This window comes from Halyomorpha halys, unplaced genomic scaffold (assembly GCF_000696795.3).
Source record: "Halyomorpha halys isolate HHAL.00 unplaced genomic scaffold, Hhal_1.1 Scaffold237.1, whole genome shotgun sequence".
NCBI classification, from domain to species: Eukaryota; Metazoa; Arthropoda; class Insecta; order Hemiptera; family Pentatomidae; genus Halyomorpha; species Halyomorpha halys.
In genome coordinates this window covers 757,066-773,933 of record NW_027112495.1, presented here as the reverse complement: position 1 = coordinate 773,933, position 16,868 = coordinate 757,066, and the positions used below count along the sequence as shown (strand labels likewise).

Sequence of the window (16,868 nt, the reverse complement as noted above, 5' to 3'; positions counted from 1 at the left end):
ATAATATTTTTATTCATTAGGGAAAAATAAATTAAAAATAGAGATTAACATTTAGGTATTTATACCCAGGAGGAATGCTTTTCAAAAGGAGAATAAGATGTTAAAGTTTAGAGAGTAGAAAATTCTAAAATTGTTCAATATATTCCTATTAAAAATTAAACAATGTTTCATTGTTAGTTGAATGACTACTAATTTGACTTTCTAAATTGTTTTCAAAATAACTGTCTGTGTTTTTTTAAATCTGTGAGTAATATATCATACAAAGTAACTTCCATAAAAAAACATTACCTGTCTGAACTGTAACAGACATGAGGGAGGATAATAGGATTTTGTCAAGAAAATCCTCAGAATTGAATCTCAGGCTGTATTTACGACTGCTCTGTTGTATCTGTGAAAGAAAAAGAATACAGTAAAGAGACAAAACTGACGGAACAGCCTATTTCTGATCTTATTATCTGTTTATATAAGTTAACTTATTTAAAAAAAAACAATCATTAAGAAAAAATGGTGTTGGTGGGTTCTTAAGGTAGCAGCCTTTGCCCCTTTTTGAAATACATGCCATTGATATATAAAACTAATGCTAAAAAGCGGGATTTTCTAATAAACCAATTTGTTTTTGTTGGAAAATTTATTAATACTTAAAAAAAAAATTAATTTGATAAAAGGGTGGTGTCCCAAATTAATTGCGGCAAGGGTGCCGCAATTTTTTTTTCCATTAGTATTAATTTCGAATTACATTTTTTATCACTAAAATAATAAAATGAAAACTAAAATAGTGAAAATAAACTATAGAGGAGTTGGGAAGTATCAGTTTGATACTTTTTAACTGGTACCGATCAGTACATTAAATTAATAACATTTGAGGAGAAGATGGTTGGAGGTGCGGTCAAAATATAACACAAATAAGTTGAAATAATTTATTTTATAGTGCCAACGTTTCGGCCAGAATTTCTAGACTTCATCATGGCTGAGAAGTAAAACAAAACTTTGTTCTTTGTTCTTAGCCCTGATGAAGGCTAGAAATTCTGGCCGAAACGTTGGCACTATTAAATAAATTATTTCAACTTATTTGTGTTATATTCTGACCGCACCCCAACCATCTTTTCCTCATATATATTATAGAAATATTATTGGAGTTCTATCAGTGGGTAGATTCACCACATGTTTGTATCATGTCACTATGTCACCTACAGCAAATTTACTTGTATATATTTTTATACAGTTGTAAATAACAATAAATAAATTATTGAAAAAAAAAATTAGTTTACACCACATTTAATACGGAAACGTATTTCTGGTTGTCCTAAAACTTTTACTAAATAGCTCTTTAGTTTATTTACGTAACGAATTGAATATTTTTTTCTCGTTTTTCGCCTATAACTCTTAAACGGTTAAAAAAAGTTTTGTTTTGCTTTCACTTTGTTATAAGTGGAATATATACTAAATGAAAGTATTGCATTTGTGCAAAATTTCGAATTTGAGTTTTCGAAAGAAATATCTGTTTTGAGGCCCCCTTAGTCCAAATAACCCGGCCTCGCAAAATGGTCTGTGACCCCATAAATATTTAGCTTTAGACAGCTTTAGAATATATGTATATATTTTTTGATTACGCAGGATATGTTCTTTAAATATTTACTAGGCTCATTTGCATTGTAAGTGATCGTAGTCTCTCTTTCAATTTTTCAGCACCCCCTCCTCTTTTTAATCTTTAATGAATTGATATCAAAATTTTCTCGGTAATCCGTCGATTACTCCTTCCTGATCAATTTGAACGTCAATCTTTTCTTTTACTGTCATTAAGATTGGGCTTGTAAGGGACCCTTTAAAGTAGTATAAGTTCTTGCCTAATTAATTATTTAAGAACCAAAAACTTCATTGTATGATATTTATTTGCTTGTAAAAACAATGATTTCGTTGTAATAAATAACATTTTACACGGAGGAATTCCAAGTTTTCAGTATTATTTTCTATCTCGAACAACCCCACAAACGTTTTTTTTTCAAAAATTTCGATAAAATGTAACATGTGGTGTTAAACACATGTGTAGGTTAAATATTTAAAATCAAGTTCCAGGACATGTAGAAGAGGAGGAGGAAAAAATATTGAAAATCCGAAGGGTCTAAAGTGTAAGTCGTCTATTTTCAAAGCATTATTTTTATTAGGCACTATATTTTAATCACGAATGAACTATTTTTGTTTTTGAACTTACCGAATTATTGTCTAATGAACGTATTTTTCAATCCTGTAATCAGTTAAAAATATGAAATACACGTTGGTCGCCTTATAAACTTATTTTTATATCCAAACTGTCCCAAAACTTATCTTGTTGTAAAATGAAATGTGATTTGTGTCATGCTACTATATTATCCGAATATATTTAAAATAAAATTTCGGATTTGAATTCTTATATTTATAATTTTGCCATAAGTATAATACGTTTGTTCTTACTTCTTAGGTTTATATAACTGTAGTTGGCCTATCCTACTTCTATTCTTCTATCATACGGAAACAAGGTTATTGAAATTGTATAGGCTATCTCACTAGTTTTACATATGGGGTGACAAGGGTGTAAAGATAAGTTGTTGACATTAGTTTGCCATTTATAATGGCGTAATACTGGTTCGATATCTGATATCTTCAACCATTCATCGAATTAGATAAACATTTTGGAATGGTTTATAGTTTATAGGTACTATTTATTATAGCTAATATTCATAAATGTGCCATACAGTAGTAATCAAGTCATCGTACTTGTTAGAAAAATTGTAGGAAATCAAGGGGAAAAAGAACCTACTTAGAGTTCGTATACCTCACGCACGTGCATTTTCCAGATCCACACGTTTGTCACTTGTCTACAAAGGCTTGGTAAACAAAGATAGTAACTAAAGTCTGTATCCACATGCTTGGGTGTTCCAGATAGTCAAAAATGGTGAAATTCGAATTTATGTACAATTACCTTCGATTTACACTATTTTAGTGATAAAAAGGAACAAAATAAAATTGAATTGAAAGGAAACGTTAATATCAGCAAAGTAGGTGGAAATAATTGCACTGGATAACCTATAAACTCAACTTTCTTACAATTTTTATCCTACACTTTTTAAATTAATTTCCCATACATACAATGTTTTTATAAATGTATATTTTGTGTCATGCTAAATAAAAAATATACCGCTAATTTTAAATAATTTATTCACAAGAAATTGATAGAATTTTAAAATACACAATCTTAAATCAGGGTTAATTGATTGAATATTCTTTAAGTAATTAAAACACAAATGTTTGACTGATGGCAAAGAACAATACAAATTAATTACAAATGTGTAGAAGCAAAAGCGCTTGCTCAAAGCCCTTTGGTTTGCGCTCTAAAACTCGATCACTTATTCAAACCAACTTGTACCAGACAGTCCAAATAAACCATCCACACGCTTTCGCATGCACGGATTAGCCGTAGTTTGGGAAAATGTGTAGTGGCACGTTAATGCAGTACTGAAAGTGTCTAGCCTGACTGGAACAATATGTTTGTTCAAACAGAATTCAAAACTATCAATTGGCGAACGTATGCCAAGTTTTTCTGTTCATTCCAAATGAGGGTTTTAGGATGGAATTAGCAGAGGGGATGCTGTAAGAAAGGGAGAGAAAATATAAAATTTTCTAACAGTTTTGACTAAATTTCCCAACTTACTAATAGTCTCTGAAATTTTCTAATTCCCTTAACATTTTTGGAAAACAGACTTCTCTCATTTTTGAGCATAATAATATCTTTGAATAATGTTTGACCACAATCTTCGCAATTTGAAGTAGGTTTTGAACTGTGCTATCTATTTGAGTTTTAGAATTATTAGAGAGAAGGGAGGAGAGAGGGAGAGAGAGAGAGGTGCCAAACACCTCTATTCCTTTCTCATGACGAAGTCCTTTGGAATCTAACGATGGGCTAGGGCTACTCGTATCGCAATTGATTCGATTCTTATACCCATACTTCATTAATATATTCATTCCACAGGCTAATTCTCGTTAGAATTGGGGAGAAGTGTAGTAGTATACGTATGCGAAAAGCTATGCATTCTCTATTATATTTTGCAAATATGGATTGCAGCACTCGGTGTCTTGTTTGCAGAAGCTAAAATGCCATGGATTTGGGAGGTAGACCAGAAGGGAACGATATTAGCGGAGACGACAGCGTGGTTAATAATGGCATCCATCATGACCGGCTAAACGAAAACTTGGAAGAGACATGGTCGGCTCTAGGAGAGCAAGATGAGCGGAGTGGAACTGACAGCGATCCGGTTTGTAAACTTCGTAACTATAGCATTTCAAGCTTTCTCTAATAGTTTCTCAACGAAATTACTGACACTCCAAAAAAAAAATATATTTTTTTCACTAGAATTAATATTTAAAACGTAGATAAATTTGTAGAGGATCATTCAGATGAAATAAAAGAAAACAATAAAACAAGTTTTTCATGTATGCATACTATGAAACCTATCTTTCGGACCTCCTCCATATCGTGTGTGCTAGTAATAGAAACATCAGTTGATATAATAGAAGAAGCGTAAACAATTATACGTACAAGTCGTTGATGCTCAAGACTCCAACATAAATGGGGCATTGATGTTCAAGGGTTACTTAGCTTGGATTGTGTGAACTTTTAAACCCACTAATGCAAGAGGGTCCATCTTACTTGTACCTGAATGCTGGTGGATCGAATCTGTGACCTAAATAAAGCAGCAATAATATAATAATTAGGGGGCTGGAATCTTCTACTTACATTTAACGGAAAAGTGAAGCTGATAAAAAGGCAGGTTGACTACGCCCTTGGAGCTCACGCATACGTTGAGATTGATAGTGCTTACCAGCCTAATATAAATTGAAACAAAAGGCAAGCTGTGATTGGCTCTTTGCCGCTGGAGCTTTACAAGGCCCGCCTCTTTGGTTTCACTTTTCCTTGATGTTTATCTTCTCCACTATACGTTTTCGTCCATGTTAGGTTGTAATCAGCGACAATAGAAATATAGAAATCAGGTATAATATGTAAGTAACCCAGTTTACTTCTATACCTCTGTGAGATGTTCCGAAACAAGAAGGAGAAGGCATTATTCAGAATAACCAACACTATCCCTTCATCAATAATTGATTGCTGATTGGTGTATGGCTTGGAGCACAGGAACTGCTAAGTCAAGAGCGTCACATTCTGGCCTTTACTTTACCTAACCCTGGGTAGGTTACTATCTCCCATATATCTGTCCGCTAACTTGCCCTGTCCATGTTGGTAGGGTATATCCTATTAGTCGTACTCATAGTTGAATAACTTGTTTTGTTTTACCATTTTCTTTTACTTCACCTGGCTGATTCCCGAAAAAATAATTATTATTTGAAGTCATAAAGAGAAAATAAACCGCAATTTCTTATTAACATCTATAGCAAAAATTGCATTTAATGAATCGTTTCCAATCTTACATTTTCTTCTTTTGTTACGAGTATAATTTTTTCTAAAAACTAAAAAAAAAAATCAATAAAGAAAGACAACCCTTCTGCTTTCCTATGAAGATAAGATAAGGTTGGGTAATATTGCTAACGAACTTCCTGAAATCAGGGTATGCTGCCACCACCCATCCCACAACTGGCTACGAGCGTGGGTAGTATCATAGGACAGCCTATCAACCAGCAAAGAATGTCAGATCTCTCTATTCTACGGGGTAAGTTCTATTTTATGAAAAAACATAACACGATCATATACCTCTACCAAAACGGGGATAGCACACGAGGAATCAGACCAGTACTAGATGAAAACGGTTACTTATTAAATGTTAGAGCTGAATTTATAATTGGAAAACAACATTTCTTTACTTATTTTGAAGAGTCGGGACGGACGATTTTTTTTCCATAGAGGTAAAAGTAATGAAGTTACAAATAACAACACATTATTAATTTAATTGTATTAGAGATTACGTTTTAGAGTTGAACACTGATCACTTAACTATTCTATGACTATTGTGACCAAATACCTAGTGATAAAACGGAATAATAGTCATTCTAAAGCCAAATGATATTACTTAATGTTAATGAATGACTAAATCATTAGCACCTTGAGCGCTGTTGGCGGCATATCATCGTCAAGTCGAGATGGCTTGGGAGCAGGTATGGCGGTAAGGAATTAGTACAAGAGCCCAAGAGCAGAAAAAAGACAGCTATCTCACCCAAATTTTTTATTACTTTAATGAAAACTATGTATAATTAATAGTCAAAATTCATGAGTCTGCCAAGTATAGGAAGGGGGAATAAAAAATGGGGGCTGTTTTAAAGCGATAAAAAAACTAATTTTTCATTCGGAGCTCTATATCTCAAAAAGTTGAAACAACACAAGAAAACCTAAGAAAAGGTCATTTAGAGAAGAACAAATTTGATAAAATATGATCCCTAATAGAGTTAGAGTTATTTACGTTAAATATTTTTCGAGATATAGCTTTTTAAAAAGCAACGTTTTAGAAAAATGTTGTATGGGACGTACTGAAAGATCAGTAGTTAGTGAATTTATTTTGAAAAATTTATATCTCAAAAACCATTTGACGTCTATTAGCACTCAGATTAAAGCTAGTTTAATGATATATAAAGTAGTTTATGATGTTTATCTTCGTAGGAGTAATAATTTACATGAAATTTGCTAAAATAAATTGATTTATAGTTGTTCCGACAAATGTTCATTTGGCAAATTTATATTCATATGTGAATATCATAAAAACTACTACCCCTACGAATATAAGTCTCATAAACTACTTTATAGAAAATTAAATTTCCTTTATTTTGAGTGTTGGCAGACATATGTGCGTCTTATGGATCTAGAGATATATTTTTTCAAGAATCCAATATTTTATACGAACAACTAGAAATTAACATTTTGTGAGTTTATTTTGTCAAATATCATAAAAACTACTACTCCTACAAAGATCTACATAATTAACTATTTTGTAGTAAATTTAACTAGCTTTAATTTGAGCGCTGGCAGACATCTGTACGTCCTGTGGTTTCTGAAATGGAGTTTTTCAATAATCAAACTTATTGTCCAAACAACTATAAATCAATTTATTTTAGCAAATATCATGAAAACTACTATTCCTACAAAGGTAAAGTTCATAAACTTCTTTATAGTCGATTAAACCAGCTTTAATTTGAGTGCTAATAGACATCTGTACGTCACATAGTTACTGAGATATAGATTTCTCAAAATAAATTAACTAACTACTTATCTTTCAGTAGATTTTTAAGAAATTTTGCTTTTTAAAAAGCTACATCTCGAGAACTATTGGACGTAAATAGCTCTTTTAGGGCTAATATTTCAGAAAATTTCCTCTTCTTTAAATAGTGTTCTCTTAGATTTTCTAGTGTTGTTGTTAGTTTTTAAGATATAGAGCTCCGAATGAAAAATTAATGTTTTTTAAAGGTTTTGAAACAGCCGTCATTTTTTATTCTCCCTACCTATACTTGGCAGACTCATCAATTTTGACTAGTAATTATAGCTAGTTTTCATTAAAGTAATCAAAAATTGGGGTGAGATAACTGCCTTTTTTTTCTTCCCGGCTCTTCGTCAAAGAGGGTCACGTTTCTAGTTTACGTTCAGAGTGGTGTGGAAAACTCTAGTATCTATCCATTGACAATAGGAGATACACGATAAATTTCTAGGGTCAGTAATTCAGTTACAAAACCAGCAAAAGATTCATATCGCTACTCCAGTTCAACAATATAACATCTTAAAAAATGGTTACTTTGAGATATGTGAACTTAGCAATAAAGGTTAGGTTAGATCTATACAGTTCAAAACTGTAATAACTCGAATACTTTTTTAACTGCTTGTTTGCATTAATAGATTCAGTGGCATATACGGATGACATGTCATGGTTAAAAAACAGCTATTTAAACTTTATTTGACTTAATATTATATTTTATACCTTATTTAAAAGAAATGAAAATGTAAGAAAAAATCGTTTTTTTAAGTGGTTTTATAGAGGAGTCCCCGCAATCAAGGTTTTAAGATCATCTCACTATCTGACCGACTGACGCTGACTTGTAAATGAGACATAGAACAGTAAAGATCTTCTAAAATGATTCTTTCGATTCGTAATAAACAGAAAGAACATTACTTTGGAATTTGCGTAGAAGTAAAAAAGTGAAACAAAATATATAATAAATAATTTTGAATCATCAGATTTTAAAATTTTCTTGTAAATCCATCATTATTAACACGATAAGATTAATGTGAACGTCCATCTTTGGTTTTACTGTCATTTCGACTGATCATGTAGAAATGAAGTTTTATTTTTTTTACTGCATAAGGTAATGAATTAAATTTTAATTAATGACGTTATAATTAAAAGTCAATTAATACTAGTAATAATTACTATAATTACAGTGGATTCTCGTTAATCTGTACTAATTCAAGCCAAGGGGATTCGGATTACCGAACGGGAAATAAGGTCTCATAAACAACAGATCAATTTAAAAACAAAAATTTTGAACGATGAGTTAATAGTTGATCGTGGATTATATATGAGGGGAGGATAGTTGGGGAGAGGGGAGGAGGTACGGTCAGTGAAGAATATAAAAAAGTAAAATCGAAACTGGAAGATTATTGATTGACCGTGTGTAAAGATGAAAGGAATATGGTCCGGGTGCGGTAAAAAAAAAAAACAACTCAAATAGTAGAAATATACTATTTTAATGAGCCAAAATAGTATATTTCTATTATTTGAGTTTTTTTTTTTGACCGCACCCAGACCATATTCCTTTCATCATTAAAATCGAAACCGGTATTTCAGACCATGACTAGGGCTAAGCACAAAAAACTAAATAACCATAGCAGATAATATAGGTACATAGTTAGTACTGAAGAAATTGCATTGTGTAATATAGGAATATTGAAACTACAGTTTATTTAATTTATTGTATTTAATAATATACGGGGAATATAGTAATATTAAAAGGAGAAAGTAATATAAATATGAAAGTCAACAAAATAAATAAATGTACAGATTGAAAATTATTTAAAAAAGGTCGTAAAGTAGTATAAGCTAAGAGCAGTAAGTAATACAAATGACAGTTATTAGATATGGTGAACATAACTAATAAAGTGGGTGAGAGAGAAAGAATAAGGAAAGAGAGGAAATATGGTAAAAAGGAATAAAAGAAACACCATCAGGAGGCAGTTCCAGTTTGTTATAATTTATAATTTAAAGAAATAAATGATTTCGAATCGTTACAAGTATTTATCATAATGTATTACACCCTACTTGGTTCTTAATTGGTTTATTTAATCCGATTATAATCACTTAATATAGAGAGAAAGAAATACTTTATTCATGGTGCCCAAATATATCGGGTTGCTACATTACACAGCATACTGATCAATCCGTGACTGGACAAATATAAGTTACATATAGTTACATGATATAATATAATACATAGATAGCATTTTTTTTTTCTCCACAGTTTTCTTTACTTTTCTTTTACAATTAATACCAGTCTACAAACTAACTACAAGTTTTTCGATTTATTCCTTTTCTTTTTGAACGTTGAACCATGAATTTATTTCTTTTTTTAACATCAATCAACTCATAACGTGGTTTGGAGAAGACATATGGACCCAAAGGCGACCCTGTGAACTGCTAGGATAAACTCAAGTAACCGAGTTACAGTTGGGCCTGCGGTAACCGCCTTAGTAACTTGAGATTTCTGCCTAGTGCTCCACAGATGTCTCTTCTTATTCTCTTAATATCTTCACATATTCTTCCAAATTATGTTATATCCAAAAGCATTATTTCTTAACAATATAAAAAGTGGTTATTTACTTAGTTATTTTATCTGTCACTATTGTTTAAGTATCCGATGGAAAATATGACGCGAAATATTGTGAATTGGATACAATCACATATGTGGTAGAAACTAACGTATTCACTAGGACGGATTTACCTAATAGGCTTTTTAAAAAAAACGCGTTTCCTCCACAAAAATCCGCTACACATAACTTTCGTTCAACTCTACTACCGAATAAGAGTCAACAGTTTTGTTTTGTTTTGTCTATTGTGTTCATAATTTTTACGATCACATACATATGGAGTATGTAGTAAATGGAAAGATGGCGATCGTATCGCAAGTATTCGTATCTGAATCCGGAAGTTTTCGACGGGAATCCACGTTTTGAGGTCCTCCGAGTCGCAATATTCACGTCTTACGAGCGAGTGTCTATGTGAAGAGCCTAGCTCAAAAAGCGAAAAGTCATATGAAGCTGAAATTATATGCCAGGGATGTTATACCAAGTTTTTCGATAAAATTGACTGACCGAAAGTGCCAGTTTATAGAATCGATTTTTCATATTTTTCGATTCCCTCAGAATATCAATCTACAATCGCTTGGTGTTTTTTGTCACCTAAGTATTATTCTCATTGAAATAGTTTTCAGGGCTTAACGAATGTTTTAAAAATCTCATGGTAACATGTATGTAGGGTTGTATGTGTATGGGCGGACCACACCAGATTTCTAATATTGTGATATAACTAAATATATAATTAAAGTAGTTTTACAAATTCATGTTTGATGAAAACCTCAAAGCGAATTTATTAAAAAATTAAAATTCAGATTATTTTCTTGTGGAATGTTTTCAAATCGATCATTCTTTCCCATTCCCTTTCAAGTGTATTGAGAGGGAAAGCAAAACATATCGGGGTATTCATGCCTTGCTACATTGCCTTGGCCAGGATATAGAGCCCCACTATTCCTTCTGTGGTATTCCAGAAAGGTCAGAGAGGAACATTTTGCGTTTTAACGTTTCACCAGAGGCTGGAGGACGGTATAAGTCCACCGCACATCAATTTCAGTACGCTGAGGAGGAGGCCAGCACAATAGATATCGTCGAACGACGCAATAAATTATCCAAAGAGATGCAAGAAGATAAGGAGAAATGTAATAGAAGAATTAAAAGTAACAAACTTGCAGTTGTCCTTAAAAGGGCATGCATTATATCCACTTTACTAAGGCAAGGGAATAAATCATTCGAATTATCGTCCCGAAGGGGAGTCAGGCAAGACCCTGGCATGCCTACTTTTCAGCATGGTGCTAGAGGAAGCAATAAGCTCTCTCATGTACTAACTTAAGGTCAGGTTTGGAACAGATCGGTGTTAGCATATTTAGACGGCGTAGGTATTGCGGGGAGATCTAGACAAGTGGTAGTGAAAGCATTCCTTGATCTAGAAGCTGATACGAGACGCAGAGAACTTATTATTATTGAATCTAAAACCAAGTACATGGTTTTATATCAAGCTCCGAGATTTGCAAGCACTAATGTTACTAGCTCTACAGGTTTGACCAGTTTTCAGAATTTGACTACCTTGAATCAGTGGTAACATGTAACAATGAAACAGCAATTGAGATCAGGAGAAAAATATAGGCTACCGGAATTTTAAACTTCGGAAGTACTTTGGCGACCAGGCGAACAAGAATAAGACTCTTATTCGACCAGTACTATGTTATGGCCCTGAGGCATTGACTACATTGAGAGCTGGAGACCAGCTCCTCCCCATATTTGAACAGAACGTGGTGTGGGGTGTTCATGGCCACAATGAATCAGGAGCTGTACGATATGTACCATTTCCCGTTTCCTCAAGCTTATAAGGCTCTTATTATGGGAAGGACATTTGGCCAGAAAGGTTAGCACATTGCCTCCTAGGAGAAATCTAACCGAGCCCCTTCTAGTCTTTGTTGAATAGGGAGGCCTTGGCTGCGGTGGGCAGATTGTGTGTGATCAATGACTCTAGAGAATATTTGAAAGCAGAAACAGGATGCTGGTGACACAGAATAGGGACACATACCTATTGCTGCTACAGGCATGTATATATACATAAATTATTTTTGGACAGATTCATGTGTAGTATTTACTACCTTTATAATATTTACTAACTTGGTAGTTCTAATACATTGTATCTTATTATTATTGTAAAAAACAATGTATCATCAAATATCTTCCTTTTATTATTATTTCATTTATGCCATGTTTATATTTTTAATAATTACTAGAAAGTGAAAAGTTAGTTTGGCTATTACTAAGTCAAATTATAGAAGGCATATGTCAGGAGAAAACCTTTAACCAAAACGGATGAAATACGTACGTTTCTTCTATTTTCAGCTCCAAACCTTACAATAACTGCTGTGAACATAAATCAGCGAGGTAGTGAGGAGGCTATCGAAGAATCCATGGCAGGGAGGAGGAAGTTTCAACAGCTGGAAGATATCAAGAATCCGAAACTCGCAGATGCTGGGTATGTGGGCGCATTTCCATTTTATTAGCTATACTTCGAACCGTATTATTGAAGCAGATGTGTTACAAATGATGTTGGTAGTTTCAGGACGTTTAGCAAGAAAGGACAGGTGGTCGAAGACTTGCAAGTGGCACCAATCACAATCCAAAAAAGAAAACCATCCAAGTCTTCCCTAAACGATACTAAAAGCATACTTTCCAAGGGTGCAGGATCTTCCATCCAGAAAGAGGAGGAGGATGTACAATTGGACATGTTCTTCAATACGATGTACAATACGACAAATAAGCTTCCTCTAATGAAACAGATAGAAGTGAGGCGGGAGATAAGACAGCTGGTTATGAATGCGGAGAAAAAAGAACAAATCGCAAATCGCCCGAAAAAATCACAGGGAAGCACGGATACACCTACTAAAAAAAGTCGATTTTCAATCCCAAAATGGTAAACTCAAAGAGAGAAAAATAGGGCAATATGAATAAGTTCTTAACAACAACAAACAGTATGATTACGATTTTTTCTCTAGCCAGATATAATTTAACTGAAAGCTTGATTCTGAATCCTTAGAAACCGGAACTGTTCACAGCTTTTCAAATGTCCTTTCGAGAAAAAAATATATAAAAATATACTTTTAATTTTGTTTTGTTAACATATGAGGTATGTTATTGTATGATTTCTACAACTCAAAATGGAATTAAAAATAGGTTGTTAATACATCGCCATAAATGTATTAATGAGCTCACAACGTTTCGGCCTATTAAGGCAACCTTTAGGTTCAAAATCAACAAGGACTCACAATTATTTTACTAAAATACATTGCCACAAAAAGAAAAAGAAAGTAATAAGCATTTGTAGTTATATTGGTCTATATCAAAATTGTATATAATTTCATTTTTATGCAAGATTCATAATTAAGGCTTAGCGAACCCTCAAGTTCGATGCCGATACCACCAATCGCTAGTCGTGTGTAACCGATTGGTAGTAACGGTAATGATGTCCAAACCCAAATCTACCAGTCTTATCAGTCTCGATGCAATCCTCCCACATACGTTTCGGTCTACTCTTGAGACGTTACCCGTCAGTTCAGGTTTTATTAACATTTTAGGAATCCGTTCGTTACTAAGTCCCAAAAGCTTACTACCCCATCTTATTCGCCGCAATCCTGAAACCTGAATTATGGTTACCGGGTACAGTTCTTTCAAGTTGCCATTTTAAGTGCTCCAGATAACTCATTCTTTTTTCGGCCCAAATATTTGACGTAATCTTATTGTAAGAGGCCTCGTTTCACATGTATAAAGAACAGTATGGTAGCAGTTTTGTAAATTCTTACTTAGTTTCTGGATAGAAGGCGCGAGTTAAGCAATTTCGAAAGTGAAAAATTCCGAAATTAAAAAGTAACGAGCATATCCAGCCTCGCTATTATTTCCTGATCAATTTTGTTTTTTTCTAGTTACCAGGGAACCTAAATACATCGACCTATCTGCCTTTTCTAATATATTTGTTACTATCACTGCAGTTTTATACTATTCCTACTGCTAAATATATATTTTGTTTTATCGGTAAAAAAAGTTGACATTAATCCAATTTGTATTTATTAAATTTTAAGGGTGCTAAAATTTAAACTACATAACTTCTTATTTCCCTTTCTTTTGTAAATCAAAATAGCAATTATTAATATTACTATTATGTGTATACACATTCAATCTGTTTGAAATTGTTTCTTCAGTTTTTTTTACATTACTTGAATAGTGATGGTCTGACAAAAAAAGTTTTTGTTTTAATTTGAAATGGACCTGTTCCCAAGATATTACTGCTGACAGGTTTTTTCCCATCAATTGTGGAACCTCTATAGACTGTCCCAACAGTACAGTCTATAGAATAAAATAAACTCATTTTGTATATAATGTATACTGGCTAGAAAAACATGCATCAGAAATAATTCCTTAGATTAATAGAAAAAATTACTAAGAAAACTCTAGTTTTTAATTCATTTAAAAATAAAGGTAGCATCTACTAAAATTTTAGGTGCAACTGCACAGCCTACTTACATAAAGAGCCTAAAAAGCCTACATACATAATCTTTCAAACTTTACCTTCCTTCTGTTAAAAAGAAATCTTTCTAATATAAATAATGTATTTAATGATAAGAGGTTTTTGATTTTGAATAATAATATCTGAAACATTAAACTTCAATAAAGGCAAAAATAAGACTAAGGGTTTATTTTTGTATTAGACCTTGGCTGAGTATTATCAATTCTACTAGTTGAAAAATAAATATAAAGTATTATTCTTGTCCTATGTAATTCTCTCCTATCCTTTTTAATATTTCATAGTTGACTGATTAGTATGCTCTAGAGTATTAGGACTAGCTGATGTTTTTATTTGAATTTTTAGGTTCTATAACTCATTTCCATATTAATAATAAAAAAAGTTGCATTATATTGAATGTATGTTTAAAAAGAAATCAAATAATCATAATCGGATATAGAAAAAAAAAATCATCTGTATCATTACAGGTTAAAAACTATTTAATTGTACATTAATATTACAGGTTTATTCAAAATAATTGCAGCTGTATTAGAAAAAATGGTAAAAAATCGAAAAATTCATAATGTAAAGTGGCATTTTCAGTTAGTCGATATTAGAAAAACTGTTGCTGTAACATCCCAGACATATACATATCTCGTAATATGTAATAAATACATTACTTCTCACAAATTTTTGATTCTGAGCTTGATTGTTCACTTACATATGCACACACCAATTTGCGAAAGTCAGTATTGGGTTTTTTTTATAAGTTGAAAATTTGGTTCAAAATTGTTTATGATCGCCTAACTCTATGTTTCATATATAGGGAAGTGAAAGCAAACAGTGCAGTGATGCTCTTTTTCATTTATTTCTTCATATATGACAAGTTTTTTGTCCTCAGATATCTCTATTTATATACTGGAGAAAATAAGATAAAAGTATAACTCACTTAATATTTATAAGAAATCTAAGTATTACTTATTTACAACATAGTAGTAAAATGAGAATTAAAGTGTTATATTTTTATTATTTAACCTTCACAATAATGTAACACACACCCGTAGAAGGAAGGAATATCTTTGTCAAATTCTAAGCGAAATAATAATATTCCTTAAATAACACTATTTTACTATTAAATTATTTAACCCAATTCTCTTATTCACAGTTTAATCATATTTTCACTATCCAACTTGCTCCTATTTATTTATTTATTCAGTGAAAACCAGTTCTTATAGTGTATATTTCCTCAGACCAAATGTTAAAAGCTTAACTCCATTAATCTATGTAAATCGTTAATATTTTGTAACAAAACTTATTTACAATTCAGTACTTAAATTAGGATTAAATTTTTATATTAGTTGAAATTTCTAACTGATCTTAATAAACACACTTATATAAAGGTGGAATTATTTTATCATAATGAGAGGAAATAATAATGTATTATAAATAACATTATTTTATTGTATTTTTACTATTTAACATTTTATCCCCACAGTTTAATAATTAAGAGCATAATGGAATGTATAATTATTCATCCATAGTAAATAATTAATAATCAAGAAATCGCCCTAATAAATATTATTGAAAAATATATGTCATTTTAGCTCCGATTAATGGAACAACCAAAAAAAGACGATAAATGACAATTTTGAAGTTAAAGAATGTCAAATTAATAGTTCAACTAGTTGCAAAAAGATAGCAGCACAAATCAAGAAAGGCAGAAAATAGTAGTTCAATAAACCGCCGTAAGAGGCCAGCATTATCCATCACAGTCATTTCCGAAGCCAGCAGGAAAATTTTATTTTGTATTAGGAAATTAGAAGATTACAGGAGCTCAACTGAACGGAACACAATTACGAGGGATGGACGAAATTGTTTAACTCCTGTGACCTTCTAATATCCTAATACAAAATGAAAATTTTCCAACTGGATTTTGACTTCGGAAATAGCTGTCTGGATGGTGCTGGTATCTTGCGGCAGTTATAAGAACTATTATTTTATACCTTCCTCGATTTGTGCTGCTATCTTTTAATAGGTAGTTAAACTATTATTATAAATATATTTGAGCTATATCTTGACTTCGAAAACGGCTGTTTGGATGGTGCTGGGATCTTGTGGCGATTTATTAAACTATTATTTCCTGCCTTCCTTGATCTGTGCTGCTATCTCTTGACAGTTAGTTAAACTATTATTTTAACATTTTTTAAATTAGAATTAGAATTTTATCGTTCTTTTCGTTTTTTTAAAATTCGATAATACATTATCATCATATAAAGTATTTTCTTATTTCACTTAGATTAGAACAAAATAATTCCTTCCTTCTACGAGTGCATGTTACATTGTTATAAAGAATAAATATTAATAATGTAACAAATTACTTCCGATTTTACTGCTATGATATAAATTGCCTATAGCATGAAAAATTGAAGACAATCTATATTGATTAAGTGAGTTATACTTTTAACACATTTCCTAAGGCTAGGGCTATATATATAAATTGTGAAAAATGAATTGTATTGCTTAAGATGGTAAAATTGAAAAAAA

General features: G+C 32.0%; 1 protein-coding gene across 3 annotated transcripts in view; it reads left to right on the top strand.

Moving 5' to 3' along the window:
• Positions 1-2,021: 2,021 nt before the first annotated feature.
• The window catches only part of LOC106679980 (uncharacterized), a 25,150-nt gene continuing 10,303 nt past the window's right edge, over positions 2,022-16,868 (top strand). For 2 of the 3 annotated variants that reach the window (XM_014419411.2, XM_014419409.2), the window contains exons 1-3: positions 2,022-2,126; positions 4,118-4,286; positions 5,594-5,696. In XM_014419411.2, coding sequence (XP_014274897.1) covers positions 4,131-4,286; positions 5,594-5,696 — 259 coding nt within the window. In that variant the 5' untranslated portion in view covers positions 2,022-2,126; positions 4,118-4,130. Of the gene's footprint in view, positions 2,127-4,096; positions 4,287-5,593; positions 5,697-16,868 lie in introns of all 3 variants that reach the window. The other variant, XM_014419410.2, reaches the window with a different exon arrangement.